The sequence below is a fragment of the Zalophus californianus genome, chromosome 15 (genome assembly GCF_009762305.2).
Source record: "Zalophus californianus isolate mZalCal1 chromosome 15, mZalCal1.pri.v2, whole genome shotgun sequence".
Lineage (NCBI taxonomy): Eukaryota > Metazoa > Chordata > Mammalia > Carnivora > Otariidae > Zalophus > Zalophus californianus.
Window position 1 is genome coordinate 79805685 of NC_045609.1, and position 23878 is coordinate 79829562.

General features: G+C 43.3%; 1 protein-coding gene across 4 annotated transcripts in view; it reads left to right on the top strand.

The window, feature by feature from the left end:
- ACADSB (acyl-CoA dehydrogenase short/branched chain) overlaps positions 1–23878 on the top strand; it is a 29423-nt gene that overhangs the window by 845 nt on the left and 4700 nt on the right. Inside the window, exons 1-8 of one of the 4 annotated variants that reach the window (XM_027586927.2) lie at positions 5901–6174; positions 13302–13461; positions 13665–13765; positions 16336–16542; positions 17078–17248; positions 17945–18070; positions 19537–19629; positions 22116–22205. In XM_027586927.2, the coding sequence (XP_027442728.1) occupies positions 6142–6174; positions 13302–13461; positions 13665–13765; positions 16336–16542; positions 17078–17248; positions 17945–18070; positions 19537–19629; positions 22116–22205 (981 nt within the window). In that variant the 5' untranslated portion in view covers positions 5901–6141. Of the gene's footprint in view, positions 1–5900; positions 6175–13301; positions 13462–13664; positions 13766–16335; positions 16543–17077; positions 17249–17944; positions 18071–19536; positions 19630–22115; positions 22206–23878 lie in introns of those variants that run through there. The other 3 variants (XM_027586935.2, XM_027586919.2, XM_027586941.2) reach the window with 3 other exon arrangements.

The following is a 23878-nucleotide window of genomic DNA, read 5'->3' on the forward strand; positions in this document are numbered from 1 at the left end:
CGACTGGCCCAAACGATTCTTTGATACTTTGTCAGGGTTTTCTCATTACATTAAACATTTCCACTAATTCAGCTCTTCCGTCCTAGGGCATGCTTTCCAGAAAACCGTCACACATTTGAATACCTCCTCTTCGTTATTAACTTGACTTCTGCTTAGCTGTAAACTTTTACATTCTTTGCATTTGCTTTAAGGAATTAAAAGCTCTTCATAGTGCTACTTCAGTGAGTGCTATGCCCAGAGGTAGGACTCTTTTTGTTTAATTAGAGGTAGTTAATGTTATTTGATTGTTTTACAGGCTTGGGTTATTAAGAAAATTACTAAAGTCATATTAGTATATTGCTGCAAACAAATAGGGGAGAGAGAGTCTCTTTGGAAGCTGGGTTTAGATTTTAGGAGAAGAGAATTGGCGAAAACACTGCAGCAAAAGAGGACTGGGGGTATTTTAAGGAATGCTGGAGTTTATCCTTTGGAATTGTTGAGAACCATTGAAGGTTTTGAGCCTTGGAGGTACAGAATCAGCTATGATCTAGGTTTATTGCTGTGACAGCAGGTGGCATGGAGGGTAGAGAATTGCAAAGTAGGGCTAATTTTGGTCCCTCTCAAAGATAAATGGAGGGGCACCTGGGGAGCTCAGTAGGTTAAGCATCTGCCTTCGGCTCAGGTCATGATCTTGGGATCCTGGGATCAAGTCCCGCATCAGGCTCCCTGCTCAGCGGGGAGTCTGCTTCTCCCTCTCCTCTCCTCATGCTCTCTCTCACTCTCTCTCTCTCAAATAAATAAAATCTTTTTTTTTAAAAAGAAGATAAATGGAAAGGCAGAATTTAGTGAGAATTTACAATAGGCAGAGCATTTTATATCCTCCACCCGATATCCTCTAACTATTAAGCGAGTATTAGTGGCTTCATCTAACAGATGAGGAGGCACTGGGAGGTAGTGAGTGTTCAGTGTGCTCTTCTCACCCAGCAGTAAGGTCAGAGCATGGGCACTCAGCCATGCTTACCTCCTCAGAAAGACTTTGTTGTCCCTGAAATACGTTAGAACGAACATGCCCATTATGGTTGGGCAATCCAATTTGTAAGGAATTGACTTGGTCACCCTGTGGTTCCAAAACATTTTAGGCAACTCGATATTTTGCAAGAGAGCATTTTAAAAAAATATTCTTGATGTGATATTTCCTTGTTCGATTAATCCTATGAAGGTCTGCCAGTGGCTGGAACTGCTAAACTAGATCTATAGCTTGTTCAGCTTTTTGCTATTCAAGAAAACCGGCAGCACTTTTTTTCGGACATTATGTGTGTCTAGGCAGTGAGAGCTTAGTACATGCATAAGCAGAAATTGTTCGTGTGCCATAAACCCAGGCCCTAGAGTCAGAGTACTTGAGTTTGAACCCTCTCCACCACCTCGTAGCAGGACAACCTTAAGACCAGTTACTGCCCCATTCTGTACTTCTGTTTCCTTTCCTGCAAAGTGGGGAGAACAGTAGCATTAGGGGAGATGTTAGATGTTAAGTGCTTAGAACAGCTCTTGGGACATAGTAAATACTCAGTAAATGCTCACTGTTAATACGGGCAGAATCTATTACCAGTAACTCTGGTGGGAGGGGGGTGTCTTTGCTCTGTGCAAAGTACTCTGATCAGCGTTAGGGGTCTGTAAGTTTACAACAGGGTCTTTGACCTCAGGGAAGTTACATTTTTAATTGGAGAGACCAGGTATATGTGTTAAGAAATGCCATTAGGACAGTAGAAGATTTTATTTATTGCCAGTGTTAAATAAACAGCACGGACAGATGTGCTTACAGAACGAGGGGCTGGAACTGAGCATCAAAAGAAGGGATGGCTTAGGTTTAGGTAAAGCAGCAGAGGGGTGGAGATTATAGGCTAAGGAGATGTATGCGCCAAGGTGTAGATGTAGGAATATACTGCGCTTGTTTAAGAAATAATTATTGTAGGATTGCTGATGTGACAAGTTTGCAGGTTGATGGAATGAGTTTAAAAGACAAGTCTCTATCATGTTAAGTGGTTAGGTCCATACTTGTTCTGCAGCGGTGTTCTAACAGGGTTGTCCACAGTCCCAGATAACAGCCCTTTTGGTTACTAAAATACAAGCATTCATAATGTTATTACTCATCAGTACAGAAATGGCAGTGGTTTTTTTGCAAATACAAATAGGACCTTGTTTCCCATCCTTCTTTCTTTCTGGTGCCAAGAAGACTAAGTAACCATAACGATCTTCTCTGGCAGCCGCAAGATGCTTTCTCCTTTCTTTCAGGATCCTTTCATACCAGCTTACATTGCCTTGACCCCCCCTTTTCCTAAGTGCTAGACCAGGGTTTCTGAGTTTTGGCGCTGTCGACATCCAAGGCTGGATCATTCATTCTCTGTTGTGGGAGGCTGTCCTGTGCATTAGGGGATGTTGAGCACCCTTGACCCCTGCCACAGCTAAAAATGCCTCCAGGCATTGCCAGATGTTCCCTGGGGGGCGAAAGTGTGCCCCTATTCAGAACCATTGGTATAGACCTGTGCTCTGCATGTCCTCCTCAAGAGTGGGAAATTGGGGACTTTCCCTTATAACCTGGTAGAAAACTCTCTCTCATCCTACTATTTGCCACACCCAGTTTGTTGACCAAAGAAATTGATTTTCAAGATTTCCGCAGGAGCCATTGAGATTCCGAGCTGCTGTTTGCCAAAGGGTCCTACCGGATAAAACAGTTAGTACCTTGCAGAGGGAACCCAAAAGGTTAGGTTCCACTTAGACCACTTCAAAAGTTCACCTGTGGTGGAACAAGCCCTCAGCTAAGGTGATACCACTGCTGGTTAGAATGGCGGACGCGCTCATAAAGGAAGACTTGAGAAGATTTGGTCATTATCTTGAAATGGAGGAATTAGATGGATGCCACATTTTCCAAATGGAGTGGCTCTGTGACACGCAAAGATTGGGGCATCTGGAGGAAAACAGTTTAGGGGGAACAGAAAGGAAAAGGGTTCATTCTGCTTTAGACTCCAGACTTCTAAAAGTGTCAATTAAACTTATGACTAGAAGCATTTTGGAAGCTGAGCAGGAAAGGGATCTGGAAACTGGTAGAAAAATCAGAGCCAGAGATATAGGTCTGAGCCTTTGGAGTATATCACAGACAATTTGGGGGGACTGTTGGCAGACAGGCAAAGAAAGCAAAGAGGAGAATTAATGTGGGGTATCCCTTAGAGGAGGATTTGTGACAAGTGGGCTTTATTCAGAACTGGACCAAAAGAAGGGAAAGGATATTTAAGTCCAGGACAAAAAACATTCACTCGAAGAAAAGCCTTATCTCACCTGCATGAGGGAGCCAACAGAAGAAGTAGCTGGCTCTCTCAAAGGTGAAGGTTAAAGGTTTCCATACCTTAGTAGGGACAAGGGAAGGTGCAGAAACGGATTCTAAGGGAAAAACAGAGTGCTTTTAGGAATGGCATGGGTTTTTAGGAGAACAGGCAGGAGATAAGAAAGTTGGTGATAATATTTGTCTATACAGGTATTGGTACTTTTTGCACAAAACTCCCCTACAAAGGGATTTCCGGCGGCCCCCTTTCCCCAAACTTACTGCTTTTAGACAGATAAAGGAAGCTCTGAGAAGGCTTGTTTCGGCATTTGTTGAATCTCAAATGTCTTCAAATTTAAAACAACCTTTCTGTCAACCCTGGGGCTCCAAGCAGACCCCCCCCCCCCACCATGAGCGATACACCGTGGGTGTGTCACCATTCTCCCTGCGAGAGACAATCGGGTTGTTTCCAGTGTTCCGCTCTTACGAATAAAGCTGCTCTGCACGTTTGCGCGCAGGCTTTTCTTAAACTTAAAGGGCTCATTTCTCTGAGTAAAATAGTCAAGAGCACAGCTGCTGGGTCATTTGGGAAGTGCACGGTTGTACAGAAACTGCTGACCAGGTTTCCAGGTGGTCCTGTCAACTCCTGTGCTTGGCGGCGGCGTGTGAGAGCTACTTTCACCTCATTCTTGCCATCGGTTGGCATTGTCACTATGATTTCTTTTTTATTTTAACCAATCTGATCATATCTCACTGTGTTAATTTGCTTTTAAAATATTTTTTAGTTTCCAGCAGGATCGGAGGGAGAGGGATTCTGGTTTGTTGACGGTTAAAAGATCCTTCTTTTGTGGATTATACATATTTAATTGTATCATAAAATAATATTATTTTACCTTTTCTGGGTCTGTAAAGTTGAGTCAGTGCTGTGAAAGAGAAAACCGGAGGCCGAAAATGGTGTTGTTTAGGTTAAGGGCACCAAGGCAGGGGACCAAGACTTAACACCTAACTTAACTGCAGTTTCAACCCCCCAGGAATGTAACCTTTAACGGGTCAACTTGGAATTTCCTGGTCCAACTAGGAATTTCCAAGTCCAACTAGAAAATGCAGAGAGACCCCTTCAGCTCCCCTTAGGAGGGAGGGCAGCCTTGCCTAAACAGTGCATTCCTTGATAACAAATTACTTTCTTCTTTTTTTAAATGCCTTCTCTGCCTTTGAAAACCTTTCTTTTATTTAGCTCAGTGAAGCTCCCCTCGGCTTACTAGATGGGATGCTTGCTGCCCAGTTCACAAATCATTGAATAAAGCCAGTTAGATCTTCAAATTTACTTGGTTAAATTTTGTTTAACAGTGCAAAAGGACATGAAAAATACCATCAAGATCCCTCTACCAAGGGTGAGCTGTAGAATCATCATATGATATTTATGGGCTTGTAAGTTAAAAAGGACTTATGGGGCGCCTGGCTGGCTCAATCACTAGAGCATGCCACTCTTGATCTCAGGATCATGAGTTCAAGCCCCACACTGGGCATAGAGCTTACTTAAAAAAAAAAAAAAGGACTTAGAAAAAAATGAAATCTGTTCATGCAACTGATGTCATTAGCCAGTATTAAAATGCACATTAAATTAGAAAATTAAATATATAAAACACTAAAAATAAGCATGGGCAGATCCCTTTATTATCTTAGAGTAAGGAATGTCATTCTCATTAAAAGCTGGATGTCATCACCCAAAAAGAGTAATAATTTTGACAACATAAAAACCATAGACTTCTGCATGACAGCACAAAACAAGCATAAGCAAAGTCAAAAGACAAATGGCAAACCGGTTTTAAAAAATTGCAACCCCTGCCACCAAAGGGAGGATTTCCTTAACTTACGTAGTGCTCCTGGAAATCAGGGAAGAAAAAAACAACTGAATAGGAAAATGGGCAAAGGACATGAATAAACAATAAACAGAAAAAGAACTACAAATGATTCTTAAATGTATGAAAAGACCCTCACACTCATAGGAGAAATACAAGTCTGAGAATACTTTGCAATACAGTTCTCTCCTGTCAGGTGGATGCAGAAGTCCAAAAGTTGGCCAGCATGCTGTGCTGGCTAGGCCCTAGGAAAGTGGGCACCCTTACACACTTACCAGTCGGGGGGAGGGTGGTTTCAGTGCTGCCAAGGACAATTTGGGAAGACTTATCTGAATTTTGAATTCGGTTTTTGCTCTCTAAAATAGAATTCCCACTTCCAGTTTGTGCCACAGATTGAGTGCGCTAATATAGGTCAGAGGTCACTCATTGTAGCATCATGTTGCCTGACAGTCTTTGCAGTTTCCATGTCTGTGTGGATTCCCTGTGCCTGCACCATTAAATTGGATTTTCTCCTATTAATCTGTCTCTTCTCAACTTGATTCTTAGTCCAGCTAGAAGGACCCTGAAGAGTAGAAAGAATTCTCCCTCACCAGCACTTGCTAGATTCACACTCACCAGGATTCTTGCTGGAGGCAGACCAAAATGATCAGATGCCAAGGGTAGGGGTTTTCATTAACCTGACTCAGCAGGATTCTTGCTAAAGCAGGACTAAGCGGACCAAGGGCACTGCCCAAGGACAGTGCCCAAGGTCAGGGCCTAGTGAGAGAGACTCGGAGGAGCTGACTCACATTTGGTTTAGGGAGAGAGTCTTTGTCAAACATCCTCAACACTTGAAGGTCAGGTGGTGGGAGCGAAGCTAGAACAGGAGACAGAAAGACTGGCAGGAGAGAACAGGAAGAAAACGAGAAGAGAGCATTTAGAAGGAGGAGGCTGTGCCCAGCTGAGCTGAATCTGCGGAGAGCAAGCAAGTCGGAGCCTGAAAAGGAGGAGATGTTGGTGGAGACCCTACGGGGAGGGGTGCTGGTGAGTGGTGGGGGCACTCAGGAGGCCAAGAGGGCAAGCAAGGCACGGCTTCCACAGTGCCTGGCTGTGCCCAGGAGAGAAGAGAGGGTCCAGAGGGTGGTTCCCACGGTGGATGATTCAAGGATGATTCACATGCTAAGAATTTGAGCAGGGAAAAATGGAAGAATGTGAGCAGACAGAAGGGAGGGCCTTTTTTTTTTTTTTTTTTTAAGATTTTATTTATTTGAGAGAGTAGGAGCAGAGGGGAGAGGGAGAAGCAGGCTCCCCGCCGAGCAGGGAGCCTGATGCGGGGCTCGATCCCAGGACCCCAGGATCATGACCTGAGCCGAAGGCAGATGCTTAACCGACTGAGCCCCTCGGGCGCCCCGGGACAGGCCTTTCTTAAGAGGAGGGACATCATTTACGTTGTACCAGGAGGGGAGAGGGACGAGGGTGCAGACGCAGGACACCGAGTGGGTGTGGTGGCAACAAGTTGAAGTGTTCCCATTTGTTGGCTTTTATTTTTTCTGGTAGAAGGTGAGTCATTGGCTGACAGTAAGGGGTGAGCTTAGGGGGGCTTGAGTTCCTGTAACCATTTCAGGGAATGGGAAAGGGTCTAAGTGGAGGTCGGTGACTAAGAATTAGTAGTCGGATTAGGCCACACACATGTCTGTGTCTCCTGACAGTGCCCTGGATGCAGTCACGGCTAGAGTTGTGATCGGAACTGCAGTGAGACAGATTTGGGGAGAAGTCGATGGCAGAGGGGCAGCGCTGGAATCTGGGAGTGCTGGAGGTGCCAGGTGGCGAGCGGTGGTGGTGGGCACACAGCTTTGTGCCTTTGTCAAAACCCTTTAAACTGTATGCCATGCCACAAAGAGTCAATTTTATGTATAAAAGTAAAATCGAGGGGCGCCTGGGTGGCTCAGTCTTTAAGCGTCTGCCTTCGGCTCAGGTCATGATCCCGGGGTCCTGGGATCGAGCCCCACATCTGGCTCCCCGCTTCTCCCTCTCCCACTCCCCCTGCTTGTGTTCCCTCTCTCGCTGTGTCTCTCACTGTCAGATAAATAAAAAAATCTTAAAAAAGAAAAAAAGTAAAATCGAACCAGATATAAGGGGAAGATGGGAATGCCACTGTGGCCAATGAATCTAACTGTATGACAAGTTGTGATACTGAGATTTGTAATAAATATATATTGGGTCTTCCTTTAGGGTTCCTGGCTCACAGTTCCCAAAATCTTGGGAGTTTCCTAGGCAGTAAGAGCAAAGAGCATCTTTTGTTCAAATATTTGGTCTCTCTCTCTCTTTTTTTTTTTTTAAGATTTCATTTATTTATTTGAGAGAGAGCGAGAGAGCACAAGCAGGGGGAGTGGGAGAGGGAGAAGCAGGCTCCCTGCTGAGCAGGGAGCTGATGCGGGGCTCAATCCCAGGACCCCAGGATCATGACCTGAGCTGAAGGCAGACGCTTAATAGACTGAGTCACCCAGGCGTCCCAGAATATTTGGTCTCTTGTTTGCAGTTCCTGAAATCCTCTTGAGAGCCTTGAAGGTGAAATGGGTGCCTTGTTGTTCATACCAGACCCCCTTCCAGTGCACTTGAGTTTATGTTAATGAGGTGACTTCTGGACTGCAACCAAGGGTGGGGACCGGGTGCTGGGAGCTAACCTCATGATCAGAGGGTTGGACCTTTCAGTTTGACCCCCCAGCCTCCTGGGAGGGAAGAGGGACTGAAGGTGAATTAGTCACCGCTGGCCAATGATATAATCAATCTGGCCTACATAACGAGGCCTCCATAAAAACCCATTAGGACAAGGCTCCCAGAGCTTCTCGGTTGGTGAGCCCAGGGAGGTGCTGGGAGAGGGGTGCCTGAGTAGAGAGCATGGAAGCTCCACCCCCATTCCCCCAACCTTGCCCTGTGCATCTCTTCCTGTGGCTGTCCTGAGTTCTCTTCTTTGATAGTAAACTAGTAAGTAAAATGTTCCTCTCAGTTCTGTGAGCTGCTCTAGTAGACTAAACAAGACTACCCCCAAGGAGCAGGTACTAGGAACCTGCAGTCTATAGCCCATAGGTCTGAAGCATGGCGGACGGCCTGGGCTTGCCACTGTTATGTGAAGTGGGCCAGGGGCCGTCTTGTGGGACTGAGCCCCTTGACTTGTGGGACCCGATGCCATCTTTAGGTAGGTAGAGTCAGAATTGAGTTGAATGGTAGGACACCTGGTGGGTGTGGGAGAATTGCTTGTTGGTGTGGGGGGAAAACCCCACACGTTAGAACTAGTCTCAGAATTATTACAGGAGAATCACATCACCACACAAAGGGGGTGGGGAAGGAGGAAGGTGCAGAAACTGTTTTGATTGGGTACCCTAAGGCCAAAGATGAAAAGAACTGTATACAAGCACCGCACTCTTAACGGATAAATCTGTTTCTCGCAGCGGTATGGGTTAGCAGTTCTGAAACTATTGTAAATGTGCACTAGGTTTGTACCAGCAAATCATCCTAGATCATGAGAGCCAAGTTTCTCACCTTCAGAAGGTTACCAGGAAGGGGGTGCCTGAGTGGCTCAGTCGGTTAAACGTCTGTCCCGCATCTCCCTCTCCCTCTGTTGCTCCCTGCTTGTGCTCTCTCTCGCTTGTGCTTTCTCTCTCTCTTTCGATCTCTCTCTCAAGTAAATAAATAAAATCTTCAAAAAGAATGTTTAAAAAAATGTTAAGAAATTACAGGTAAGAAAAGAAGACCAGATATCTTGAACGCTGGGGTGCCGGGATGGAATCAAAGGGAAGAAAACACACCTTCGTGCACACATGCAGAAAAGAGACCCAGGGGGACACATTTGGTGGGAACCCCTGAATATAGGCATTTAAGGTGGAGCCCTTCGTGTTCTATCAAAACATTTCCTTTGGAAAAGTCTAAGAGGGACTTTGCAGGTTAGCAAACTTCTCTCCTGTGTCCTCCTTTTGTTTTTACCTTTCGGGCGTTGTAAAAACCCGTAGACTTAAAGCACTCAAGGAATGTTTGGAACGGTATTTCATTGTGCTGAGACATAACGGAGAAGGGTTATGACTCCTTACAGCTAACCTTAATGAGTTTAGCAGAAAATCTACCAGAACATCCGGCAGTCAGGGGTTCTTCGCCTTTTTTTGTGCCATGAATGAAAGGTATACAGCAATATAGTGAAATTTAATAGCCCCTTTCTCAAAATGTTTTAAAACACATAAACGACGCAAGATTACAAAGGAACCCAGTTATAAAAGTCATAAAAATGTTTTTAATTGTGATAGTGGTAATATATGTTTCTTAAGATCTGGCAACAGGCCAGCAGTTCTGAAGTCATGAGGAGCCTCAAGATGTTTGCACTAGCTGTTATTTGATATAAAAATACCTGTCATTTCTTTCGGTGACCGTCACCGATAACTTGGAACTCGTTGCCTCCATTTCATAATTGAAGGAAATGCTTGGCTTCAGTTAGAGGTTAGTGAAATAAAGATATAAGTTCCCCCACCCAAGTTCATGGGCTTGATTGTTTGGCCCACAGGAGTCTGCAGACCCCAGGTTTGATCGTCAGTACTTCTAAGGGCAGCAGAACTCTGGTCCGTTGAGTAGGAAACAGATCATCCTCAAGCTCCAAGAAGTATTTGGCAAGGCATAAATAACTATTATTCCACTCAAGTCTCGATTGCTGCTCTATACAAAAAAATGTGATGATGTGGTGCAATGGGTTATAACTGTGGAAAATCATTTTGATGGAGTGGATACCAACGCTGCAGAGGCTGAGGTCAACACTGAAGGGCAGGGGACAGTTGAAAATCATCATCAGAAACCTTGGACTGTGTGTTTAAAGGCGAGGCAGGGAAATGTTTCCTTTATTAAAGACTGTCCTATTAAAGGGAACATTTTTTTTCTGCCCAAAAGGATAGGTAATAACATTCAGTGCTTTGGTTAAAAAGGGATTCCATGTTCAGGGTGTAGCCACTGTGTTTTGTGACGGCATCTTCAGTAAGCTCACCCCACCTTTGTATGGCGCTACCCACTTTGTAAAGCACATCTGCCTGTGTGGTCTTGTGAATCTAAAATAATTGTTATGTGTGGGATGCCTGGGTGGCTCAGTGGGTTAAGCGTCCGACTCTAGGTTTCGGCTCAGGTCGTGATCTCGGGGTTGTAAGATCGAGCCCCACATTGGGCTCTGCGCTGAGCGCAGCGTCTACTTGGGATTCTCTCTTCCTCTCTCTCTCTCTCTCTAAATGAATAAATAAAATCTTTAAAAGAAATAAAACAATTGTTATGTGTTGAACAGTCATACACTTTGTCAGTAGCAATTTTTAGACTAAGTGGGTCACAGTTGTGTCAAGCAGGAACAAATGGGTATTATTGTAATACCTGCTGGCTTCTTAAGTTTCTCAGTGGTGGGCTTTCTGTTAAACTCCAGCACAGAGGTGATACATTGACTCACAGACACAAAGAACTCTGTAGGGGGGTCTAGTGAAGTAAATAATCTCCCCTAGAAAGAAGAATCGAGGGCAATGTGTTGGAGTTGTAAAATATAACAGGCTAGTTTCCTGATCATTTTGTGGAGGAGATCAGTTGGCTCATTCTCTCATGAATTCCAAAGTCTGTTGAGGGTCCCATGCAGGACTCGCACACCAACCACGGAGCAGAACACACCCCACGGGCATCTAGGTTCCTTCTCCCATAACCCCATCCCTTCTCCCAGCCCATCTGTCCTTGGGGCCGCTGCTACCGAGCACACTCTGTCCTTCAGCTCCCTTCCCGAAGCCCCTACATCCCTCCATTTCTTCCCTCCATCCTCTTTACCCTTGATTCTTCCATTTGTTTCACTGGGGAGAAGACATCACTCCCTCATGTGTGTGCCCCCCACCCCCAGCTTCTTTCTAGTCCAAAGTGTTCCTGTCCCAACTAGGTCTTTTAACAAGGAAAAACATGTTCTTTGTAACTTGGCCCTAAACTATCTGCCTCCTACTTCTGCAAACAAAACAAAATTAACTACAAGATTGAGAGAGACACATTTTCTTTTTCTAACCGACCAATGTTTGTTTTTCCTCCTGAATCTAGAGAAGAGTACATCGACTCCTGGGTACATTAACTACAAAGACTGACCCGAGTGTAGGAAAGATCGACAGTGGTTTCAAACTCAGTGACTCTTGTTTTTTGTTTTTTTTGTTTTTTTCTTTTTATCAGTAAACTTTTCCATGTATAAGCAAAACTATTGAGAAAAAATATATTGCAGTATATTACTACATTTGCTTTTTTTTTTTTAAACGCCATATATGCTTTTTAATCCTGCAAAACTTGGCTTTGCTTTTTGCCTGTTCCATGAGCCTTATAGTGTTCCCCTTGGTACCCTGCGCTCTCGGGCCGTTGTCAGACGCTCAGAACACTTGTTTCTAAGTCTTGTTGAATAAAAGGAAAATATTAATTCTTTTCTTAACAGCTTTATTGAAATATAATTTACATACCATAAAATTCACTCTTTTAAAGCGTATAATGCAATGATTTTGAGGTAATTTACAGAGTTGTAGAATATTTCCATCACCCCCAGCCTCAAGCAACCACTATAGTTTCTATCTCTGTGGATTTGCCTTTTCTGGAAATTTCATATAGGTAGAATCCTATTAATATGTGAATATGTGATCTTTTGGGGCGCCTGGGTGGCTCAGTTGGTTAAGCGACTGCCTTCAGCTCAGGTCATGATCCTGGAGTCCCGGGATTGAGCCCCGCATTGGGCTCCCAGCTCAGCGGGGAGCGTGCTTCTCCCTCTGACCCTCCCCCCTCTCATGTGCGCGCGCGCTCTCTCTCTCTCTCTCTCTCTCTCTCATTCTCGCTCTCTCAAATAAATAAATCTTAAAAAAAGAATGTGATCTTTTGTAGCTGGCTTGTTTCCCTTAGCATGTTTTTAGTGAACCTAAAAAGACTAATAACTTATTTGTCTTCCCTGTAATAAAATTCTACAAAATAAAATTGGAAAGATATAGCAAGCATTTCAAATTGGATGGTTTCTTTTTTCGACAAAATTGGAGCAGATCCATTGTTTGAGCAGAAATTGGCACGTTTGAAGCATCGGGCACCCTGCAGCAGGAAGACACGCTAATGGCAAGAAAAGCCAGCCTTGCAGTTTAACTCTGTTACTGCTGCGGGGTAGGACCCCCCTGCTGTGTTCTTCAGTGTCCGAGTAGAAATAGTCATTACTGTCTGTCGAGCTCTTACTGTATGGCAGATGCCATGCCAGACCCTTCATGAAGTGGGTTATCTCGTTAATCCTCACAAAACTCAAGATGATTATCTACATGTTTCAGGGAAGGAAACAGACCGAGGAGTTTTAACTGAGGTTGAAATCATTTGCCCAAGATCACGTGGCTGGTAAATACCAGATGCCGGATTTGAAACTAGTTCTTTCAGCCCCTAGAGTCTGTTTTCTTAACCCTGTTGTTGTACCGTCTCTGAAACTGAAACACCAGAGAAGCTGAAACACCAGAACTGGCCTGGAAAACCAAGAGAGCCCTGGTGCCTGCAGTCCCCGGGGCAGGTCAGGACGGGGGGCTCTCCTGCCTGCTCAGTTGTCCCTGAGCCCTCACCTATTCCCACCCCACTCTAGAATGCTCTTTGCAGTGGTCACCCAGTAGTGTTATTTATATTCAGGTTTCCCCTTCAAAGAAGTCCATGAAATGTGACATTTTGAGAATGAGTTCCAGGGCGCCTGGGCAGTGCAGTCGGTTGAGCCTCTGACTCTTTGATTTTGGCTCAGGTCATGGTCTTAGGGTTGTGGGATTGAGCCCCAGGTGGGACTTAAAATTCTTTCTCTCACTCTGCCCCTGCCCCGCAAAATAAATAAATAAATCTTAACAAAAAAGAAAGAAAGAATTCCACCTAGAAAGTTCTATTTTCTTGAAGGTAAAAGCTAATCCTCTGGGAAATTTGTTGGTTAGAAGAGCTTATTGCTTGGATAAAGGACATAATGTTAAACCGGTTTGTGTTTTTGTTCACAAGACAGTGAATTTTAAAATGTTCCAGCTTCCAGTCCTCTTTTTTGGTGACGTAAGAGGTAAGAAGGGGTTATAAAGTTATTTCCGAAGAAACATGTTCAGATATGTCTCTTTACCTTTTGTGTGTGTGTTCCCTATTCAATGGGACTGTTCTGACAGCGAAGAAGAAACTTGCCAACTTCCCTGTCTTCTTGGAAAACTCCTCCCCGTGTCCTGAAATCTTCCCAGTCAGCAGCTCTCCTTGGCATAACAAACCCTGGGCTGTCCTGTGCCCCCCTCCAGATGTTTACAGATGAGGAGATGATGATAAAGAACACCGGTGAGTAGACGGCCCAGTGTCACCTCCGGATCCATCTGGCCACCAGTTGGATCCAGTGTGAGATCCCATGACATGTTTGGGGGATATGTTCACCTCAGTTTGTGAATGGAATTTTTTTTACATTAATTTAAAACTTTTTTTTTAAGTAAAACCTGTCCTATTAAGAGAATAAAGACGTTACCAGTATTTTTTTTCCCCTACAGTTAACAAATTTGCCCAGGAACAGGTTGCTCCTCTGGTTTCAACAATGGATGAAAATTCAAAAATGGACACATCGATAATACAAGGATTATTTCAACAAGGGGTATATACTTTATAATTCTTCCCATTCCAAACTTTTATATAAGTACTGTCCCGCGTTAAAATGTATGCATGTGTTTAAATTCAGGAACTGTAATGATGGCTTAATGAACTCTTCATTTCCTAGTCAAAATTATCTGTGTTCTCTTTTAAAGATTTTTATTTTTTTATTTTTGAGAGAGAGATCAGGAGCAGGGGGGAGGGGCAGAGGGAGAAGCAGACTCCCCGCTGAGCAGGAAGCCCATGGCAGGGCTCCATCCCAGGACCCCGAGATCATGACCTGAGCGGAAGGCGGATGCTTCACTGACGGAGCCACCCGGGTGCCCCTCTGTGTTCTCTTTTAGATTGAAATCCTAGTTAAATTCTTTTAAATTGAGTTAGCATTTTAAGTTAGGAATACTGTGCTTTTTAAGAAAAGGGCTCAGAAGCAAGAAAGAATGATTTCTTTAGATCTGTGGTCCTCAACCAGAGGCTGTTTTGTCCCCCAAGAGACATTTGGCGGTCTCTGGAGACATTTTTGGTGGTCACAACTGGGGGTGACACAGAGGTCAGGGATGCTGCTAAACATCCTACAGTGTCCAGGACCGCCCCCCAACAAAGTGATCCAGCTCAACAAAACCAACATTAAGATTTAGTAAAACTTCACAGTAGACCATGTATTCTACCTGAGTCCCTCTGCACGCCACAAACTTAGAAGCAGAGTTGACCTCTGAATTCCACACTAACCAGGGAAACCGGTTTCCAGCTCCCTAAGTCACAGAGCCCTTTAACAGAGGCCCAGTGTACAACATGGATAAAAGTAGAACTGCTCCATCATGGAGGCTCCAAGGAGAACATTTTCAAATGTTATCAGCATGGGGGCTCCAAGGAGAACATTTTCAAAATCACCACACTTACTCATCACCTCTCCCTCTCCATAGCTGTGAAGCGACGTTTATCTTTTATTTTGAATACTAGGAAATATCCCAGAACTGGTAGCTCCTCTTCAGAGCCATTGGCTAAAATCTTGTCTGTTACCCTGCTGGAAAAAGACCGCCTTTTCCACTGAACCTAAATAGTTTTTCCTTTTCCCGTTTTAAAGAGACACGCTTGTGGGTACCATACCTAGTAGTGATTTTTCCACCTTCTTTAAAGCAATGAAATGCTTGGGAACATGGAATCTGTGTGGAGCCCCCGTGGGCCAGGTGGCATCTGGGAGTCCCATTTTTCGGGCAGCCTTCATCTTCATTGTTGGCAGAGCCTCTGGGCTGTTCTGAGAAGTCTTAGTGTTCTACCCTCTGAACATCACTCTCCTGACGGGGTGGTTCTTGCGGGCGGGATGGTCTGAAGCCCACAAGTGGCCCTTGCTTAGGTGTAACCTCACCTGGAGCATCTGCTTGGTTGCACCTCCTACACCAGCTCTTCTTAGCCACCTCTTAACCCTGTTTATGGTCCCCTGCTGTAGCAATAGCTGACAAAAACGGTATTTCCAACAGAGGAAAAAATCGGTGGCTTTTTGGGAGAAGCAGTGTTTCTGACAGCTGTCCAAGAGACCATAATCAGATAGTTACCATGCCCTGTGTTTCCTCATAGAACATCATTTCTGGATCTCCCCTTCTCAGTCTTCCCACTAACTTCCCCTCAGCTGACCCATAACCTCCAGGACCCAGACTGCAGCACGCTGTGATTCCAGAAGTGTCTGGGCAGAATAGAAAGCAGCATTAGCCTTTTATCTGTTAACAGTTTTGTGGCTTGAATTACCCGAACACACATTCTCTTTCTGAAATGAGGACACTTAAAAATGGAGAACTGTGGAAGTTTCACGCTCTAAACTTAGGAGTAGCTACTGAACAGTGAGACCATCATTGGAAAGCTTGGCCAGCATCTGGTCGTGTTTAACAGGCCCCCTCCGCCTTGTCTGTTGGGGTTCTAGGAAACACCACCAGATGTCTGCTAACCACCTAGAATGCCCCAGAAGGAGTGGTCCTTCAGTTATCATCTGGGCTGGATGAGTCAAGGCAAGGAGCCTGCCTAGAAGGGATTGTGCCCCACTGCCTGCCTCCGAGTCCTTGCTGTAGGAGACACTTTCTCTTCCATTCCATCATCCTTTGAAGCATTTTGCTGATTTTTGTGTTTTAGATTCCATAAACAAGTGGCAGTTCTAGCTTGTAACCGCTTCCTTTTCAAGTATGTATAGTTTCTATTGCTTTTGTTACTTACAAGATAGTACAATAGCCATATCAAATTAAAATAAAATATACATACAGTTTTAAAATTAGGAATCTATATAGTTAACATTTAATTTTGAACTTGTTCTTGCAAGGAATTTTCCCATATGGAAATTAGCTTTCTTGGAGCGCCCAGGTGGCTCAGTTGGTTAAGCATCTGCCTTTGGCTCAGGTCATGATCCCGGGGTCCTGGGATCGAGCCCCACATCAGGCTCCCTGCTCAGCGTGGAGACTGCTTTTCCCTTTTCCTCTGCTGCTCCCCCCTGCTTGTGCTCTCTCTCTCTCTGTCAAATAAGTAAATAAAATCTTTAAAAAAAAGAAGAAAGAAATTAGCTTTCTTAATCTGTTTCCTTGTTTTTCCTTTTAGTTGATGGGTATTGAAATTGAAACAAAATATGGAGGAACAGGCGCTTCCTTTTTTTCCTCTATCCTAGTGATAGAGGAATTAGCCAAAGTTGATGCATCTGTGGCTTTGGTGTGTGACATCCAGAACACAGTAATTAACAATCTAATTAGAAAATATGGAACAGAAGAACAAAAGGCTACCTATTTGACCAAGCTTGCAACAGAAAAAGTAAGTCAATAGGAGTTGTTGAAATGAATCTGATCGCTTCTAAACTTAGGACATTTCCAGCTGTGATGTTGACTCTATTATCCAAGACCGCAACGCGGCACCATTCAATAATCAGGCAATGCTCAGTAAATTAATGCTACTTGGAAAATATGCTCTGCCTCTCATTTCTGCTTGGAAATTCAAGAGAATAATCATCAGACAAAAAAAACTTTTTTTTTTTTTTTGGCCCCAGTTATATTTTCTTAGCACTTTTGTTGGTGGTTTCATTTACAGTGAGATGTCTAGAAAACTGCAATTATTAGAACGAATTAATTAAATTTAACATTGAATCGGTGTGCTTAAGTCTTTAAATCTATCTTAGATGGGTAGTAGGGTATATTTTAGAAATGCTGTAAAAATACCATGATTTTATAAGTACAGGCTTTTAAAAGTGTCTAAAGCTTTAAGCGACATGTGTTTATTTTACTGGAAGTATTTGTTACACAGAGTACAAATACAGTTATTAACTTGGAAATTTTTTTGCTTGCATATGTAGGTAGGAAGTATCTGCCTCTCAGAGGCTGAAGCTGGTAGTGATTTATTTGCCTTGAAGACCAGAGCTGATAAAAAGGGAAGCTATTATGTCATCAATGGGTCAAAGATGTGGATCAGCAATGCAGAATATGCAGGGATCTTCCTGGTGATGGCGAACGTGAACCCTGACCTCGTAAGTTTTGAAAGCAGAATTTCTTTTCCCCTTCCCACCTTTTCTCTTCATATCTCCTTTCTGCCTGCGTTTCCAAAAGCTTTGTCTTCAAGTCCTCATTCTCCTCAGTACTGAAATGTTAGATAACTGACATCTTTTCAACCTCTTGCTTACTAATCTCCCCGAATATATATGGTTGATGTGATTAGTATTACATGGAGGTCCATTTAGTAATTGCCACCTAATACGTTATATCGGAAGCTAATCTTTCATTTTGTAGGATTTCACATTTTCTATTTAAGAATGAACTTAAGTACCTACTTAGTACATTCATTTTTAAGAATATTTAGTTGGAAAATAGGTGTATGGCAAAAAGGTAAATACATTTGATAGTTTGTCTTTTCTCTGACATAACATCTAACTGAATTACATTTGAAATTTTAAAGCATTTAACAAAATTAGATTTAAAACATGGAATGCTCGTGATCACATAATACTTTAGCATATCTTAATAATTTTCATAGCCATAATGGTTAATTCTAGACTTCTTCATTGTGAATCTAATGTTTTCCAAGTTTACTAATGCACCTGTTGCAGCTCTGAACCCATTAATAATAATGCCAAAAGTTCAGTTTTAGTTTTCTGTTAACTTTCAACTCTTGGAAACGGGATCCTACCAGTTCAAGTGTGGCATAGCATTTTAAATCTTCTTTTTAGGGGTATAAAGGAATTACCTGCTTCCTAGTAGATCGTGACACTGAAGGCCTTCACATAGGGAAAGCAGAAAACAAAATGGGGATTAGAGCTTCTTCCACCTGCCCATTAACCTTTGAAAACGTCAAGGTAGGTATCTTAGAATTTCCAGCAAAAGACTGGCGTGAAATAAGCTTTGCACGGAACAATAGATGCGCAAGAAAAGTGTCACCATATTGAGAGAGTATTTGTGCATAGGAGAGTATTTTGTAAGACTTGGACGATGTTCTTAAGTGACATCTTGGCTAAATGTACTTTTCACGAGAGTTTAAGTGAGTGGAAACCTTTCTGCCCAGCAGCTGACCTCAGAGCCAATGCTGAGGATTAATCCCATTTACACTTTTTAATTTACATGCTTAGGAACCATTTATACTTTATAAACTTGATACTGACTTCAGAGACAGACGTGTGGTGTGGGTATACCAAAGGCCACAAGGGGGGGATGTTACCCAGTGAGCCTGAGAAAAGACCAGGCAGCGCCTCACAGTTTAGAGTGGAATCTGTTAAAAGTGAGGAAGAGAAATAAGATGAAATGGGAGAGGGAGACAAACCATAAGAGACTCTTAACTCTGGGGAACAAAATGAGGGTTGCTGGAGGGGAAGTGGGGGCAGGGATGGGGTAACTGGGGGATGGTCATTAAGGAGGGCAAATGATGTGATGAGCACTTGATGTTATATGCAACTGATGAATCACTGAATTCTACCTCTGAAACTAATTATGCAGTATGTTAATTAAATTGAATTTTTTAAAAAAGTGAGGAAGAGAAGATTGCCAGAATGCTTTTCAGAACTTGACACAGGTGGAACAGGTTTTGACAGGTTTTTTACACTCGTATTGCAGCTTGATCTTTTGGTTCATGAGTGAGCGTGTGGGCGTCCGTGGGGTGACTTTGCAGATAGATGTTCGAGCTTCACTAATTCCCCCAGACTGGCTTCCTTCCTGCTTGCCCTTTCTTTCTCTGTTCTGCCCACTCCATCTTCTGAGGTTATAAAGCTAAATGTATTGTTTTATTGTTCCTAGTCTAGATTTTTTAAAATTACAAATAAACATTTTACTCTGTTTCTTCTCTCCTTCCGCCCCTCCCTGGTGTGCTCATGCATGTGTGTGCACACAGCTCAGGTGATTTTCATGGGGATAATAGTCTCGGCAGAAGAAAGGTTTGACACCCTTGATTCAGCCAAGTACTTACATGTTTTGTGTAATTCCCAGTATGTTCAATCTCATACCATAGCGTACAGGCAAGAATTGGGGGAAATGGTTATTCGTTCGTTATTGTTGGATTGTAGGAGATTCCCCTTGTCTAGCTCCATTCATTCGTTCAACGCGTGCCTGTGCTGGGCGCTAGTGGAAGCGATAACAAGCGGCACTGACGTGCGTCCTGTCTTCCCCCAGAGCTGTGTGGGGAGCCAGGGAGAGGGAGGCAGCCGAGGGGTGGCCCTGGAGTCCTGGCCTGGGGTCCTGTCACAAGTTGGAAATGTTGTGTATGCAGAGCTATGTAATCAAAACCTATTATGTAAAATTAAATGTAGAAATCATTGCACATTTTTCCTTTCAGGTTCCAGAAGCCAGTGTCCTGGGGCAAATTGGACACGGCTATAAGTATGCCATCGGGGGTCTTAATGAAGGCAGAATAGGGATTGCCGCACAGGTTGGTCACATTTTAGCCCTTTTGCTTGACTTTTCCACAGTGTGGGTCAATTAAAACGCAGGAAGAAAAAAAATGCAAAAAAGGAAAGAAAAGAAAAAAGAAAAAATGCAGTGAAACTGATGAGTATTGGAAGTTTGCGAACACAAGATGGCGCCCTTCCCTTCCGTGAGGTGGAGGAATGGCTTCTGACTGATTTCCTTCAGATCCCACTTTGGTCAATTATGTAACGCCCTGAGAACCAAACAATGGCTTAGTGGTGACGCTTTTTCTGCTTTGAGAACGTTAAGTGTGATCCAATAGCTGGATCGATAATTTCTCAAACATATTGTAAATTAAATATGCCCTTTTTTTTTAAATCGCCTTTTCAGTTTTTGAAGTTCATTCTAGAAGAAATTTTTTTAATTAAAAATACCGAATATTCTGTGTAGTAAGGGTCTGTAATCTGTAAAGAATTAGTGTTTTGCCTGTGAAAATCAGGCAATTTTGTGTGTGTGGTGCTCGAAATAAAATAGCCACAATTAAATGGGTATATACAATGAGAACTATCCCATGTTTTTAGCCAAATTTGCCCTTTATAATGCACATTACATTTTTCTATGAAGTGAAATTGGTTGATTTCTTGCTTAACAAAATGAGTAGCATCTTTGGTTTTATTATAAATGTCATTTTGGGGGCGCCTGGCTGGCTCAGTCGGCAGAGCATGTGACTCTTCTTCTTGGAGTTATGAGTTCAAGCCCCCTGTTGGGTGTAGAGATTACTTAAAAATAAACTCTTGTAAAAAATGTCATTTTGTAGAATATATTTATTTTTAATCAGTGAATATCCCAAATTCAAAAACTTAAAGCGTTTCGATTTTGAAGATGTTACACATATTAGCTACTGGAATAGTTAAATGTTGTAGTATTCCTCTAGATTTTTTTTTTTTTTTGCTGCTGTTAATTTGCTAACAAAACATTCTTATCAAAACTTAACCCATGTTTCTCACAAAGCTAGATAATGACAGAAATGACTTATCTGTTCTTTTTAATGTTTTCCTGTGATTCAGCTTCATCAGATACGGCATTAAAAACTGTAGGACTGGGTCTCCTTGTTCTCGGATGTATAAATAATATAGATGTTCTGCCAGTAAAATACACAGCCTGGGCTTTCATCTAATTACTCCAAGTTATCTTATAACCTAATTAAAAGTTAAGGTCAGGTAGTTATTATTTCTTGGTTAACACTGTGGATGCCTTTTAGAGAAAGAGTCACATATAACAGCAAACTGAAGGCATCTATCCTCAAAACTGCAGCCGAAGACTATTTGGTTTTTCAGGATTAATAGTGAAAACATTTTACAGAGATGTAAAAGCCTATTGTGATTGACGACTGGTCATTTTAATTTTCACGTCAATGTGGGATATTATCAGCATGCTGTAAAAGTTTGGTGACATCATCATATCTCAGCCAAAAGTGCAATGGGTTGCTGCCTCACTAAAGTTTGGGCTTTGGGGGGGGCGGTGTCCTTTAATAATTTTTAGCTCGATAGTCTGTTCTCCAGAAAATTTAAAATAAAAGGCTAATGTGAATGAACACTAATGAAATATTGATAAGTTTGTGGGCATTTCCCCCAAAGCTTTCCACATTGATTTTTTCTTTTCTTTTTCTAAAACCCACATACTTTGACATAATGAGGGATAGTGACTTCATGGCCACCTAGTGTTGGAGAAACCGTTTCTGAGCTTGAATCGGTCAGTAGGTTGGTTAGCAACGAGACAGTTCAGCTGAGATTGCCACCATGGCCTGACGGGTTCCAGCACATAAACCTGTGTCTTTAACAGGTGCTCTCAGTGTAGCCCTGCAGGAAACCACTCAGGTTTGAAAACGCCGATGCCTTGGCCACTCATGCCCTCCACTCCCAACGTTTGGATTCAGTCCTTAGACCTCACATCGCTTTTTTTTTTTTTTAATCAAGTTCCCACAAATGAACCTAATGTGCAGCCAGGGTTGGGAAACACTGTTCTTTTATATTCTAGTGCCCTTTCCCCTGAAGCTCTTATTAATCCTGATAATATACAACACGGACAGGAAGATAGAAGGTTAGGGAGTGACCTTCCACGTTGAAGGACTGGAGGGAGCTGCTCTATAGTCTTCGAGGCCAGTTGAGAGCAAAATTTCCATGGCTCCCTTTATGCCTGGAGAATCGGAGCTTAAACGAGAAGCTTCCTTAGAAGTAACCTGGTTGTATGAAAACAGCTGAGCCAGAGGATTTACCGCTGCTAGAATTAAACAGACTCCTATTTATATGAAATCACTCGCATCTTCTCCCAGTCGCTGGGAAGTTAAGTTCTACAAATGCAGTAGGTGAAGGTACCACCTTTGTGCCTCCAGTCTTCCCCTATCCCCCAATGATTCCATTTGCCTGTAAGAGGAATTTATACCCTGAATAATTAAAAACGTAAACTTACAACAAAATAAGAAATTCTGCTCTTTTGTTTTTTGAACAGATGCTGGGACTGGCTCAGGGGTGCTTTGACTACACTATTCCCTATATGAAAGAAAGGATGCAGTTTGGCAAAAGAATATTTGATTTTCAGGTACATAATTATTAGCCTCTTTGTACCAAACCGTCCTCTCAAGGTTTCCTGCTAAGGAAGAGCTGTGTCATAAAGCCATGGAGGGAGTCCCCTGGGGGGGGGGGGGGCGGAGGAGGATTTTAATGGGAAAGGTGGAGAGGAGGAAGGAATAGGTCTCAGGGCGCATACCTGTGAATGCCTTGACCTTCTCCAAGGGCAGAACAGCAGTCCTTGAGGCCCACCTGTGGCATGACCCTGGATATCTTGGTGAGCACTTTAGAGTTGTCTCCGCACTGCTTTCCAAGTTCTAGGGCATGGGGTCTGCAGTCAAGCATCCAGGGCTCAAATCCCAGCTCTCTGTCTTACCAGCTGTAGGCCGTGGACAAGTTACCTCACCCTCTAAGCCCCACTGCTGCATCTCTAAACTAAAGATAATACTAGGGTGACTTTGCATCAGATAGGTGTGGAGAGTATTTAGCATGTTGCCTGAGTGTGACAAGTGCTCAGTAAATGGTAACACTTGTTAGGAATCCTCTGTGCAAGAGAGCCACGCAGTAATCCCCCAACGACTACACTTTGACACTCCTTTCTTGTGGAAGGTACAGTTTGCTGCAGTGAGTACAGATGAGATGTTCTCCGCCAAGTGCATTGAAAGATACTGGCCTGGTCTAATGATGTGGCTTCTCGGAGCTCCCCAGATAAGGGGATCGTTGGGGGCAAGTGGCATCTTCCAGGCCATGTGGAGGCCTCGCCAGGTTAGGGAAGGCCCGGAGTGGCAGCCTACCGAGCTCGCTCAAGCACTTTACCTAAACATCCAGAGTAATTACTTTACATGTTTGTAAAACCTCCCTGTAAGCAGCTCGAGGCTCTAAGTCCAATTTCTTATTACCTTTCCGGCTCTGTTGGGTTGCATTGTCTTCAGGTGCTGTAATAAGGACTTGGCCTTAGACAAGCACACACAGATTGCATGTGCATAGAGATTCCAGGCACAGTGCGTCTGGCCTGGGTGCACAGTGAGCGTGTGCAGTCCAAGGCCTGGAAGGACTGAGCATTTCAGGCCTGGCCCGGGCCTTCCACAGCCCACGCTGTCTGGGCATCTTAGCCATGGGAAACAGAAGCACCTAGAGACCGAGTTCCCAAGGACGTACAGCTAGTCAGGTGTCAAACCATAGGTGTTTCGTCTTGGCTTCTGGTCCTGTTTTCATTTCATTCTCCTAGAGTGCTTTCTCGGAGCCAGCTACCACAGAGATTGCAAGGAAAGGGAAAGAATATGAAGAGAGTTTGTGGGAGGCTTTAGATCTCCTTTGTTTCTGTCTGTGGAGTTGGCGAGGGAGGGGTCCGGGGTCGGGTGAACTAATAGATATAATCATGACACTTCTGAAGATGCCTGGTATGGGTAATTAAAAGAAAACTGTTAAGCTTAATTTTGATCATAGAATGGGTTTAAATTAATTATTAAATATAGCAAATTGTTAAACCTAATTTTGTGATTATTTTTTAAATCTTGACAATTATACAGAATTACATGAACTTTGAAAGTTTTCTAAAAACAATTTCATTGTAGATGGCAGATTTTTAAGTATTTCTACAAAATGAACGCAAATTCTGTTTCCGGGGGGGGGGGGGGCGGGGTATGTTTTCAGCCTGTCAGTGTTCCATATCCAGGCAAGACTTTGAGGATAAGCTGTGTTTTC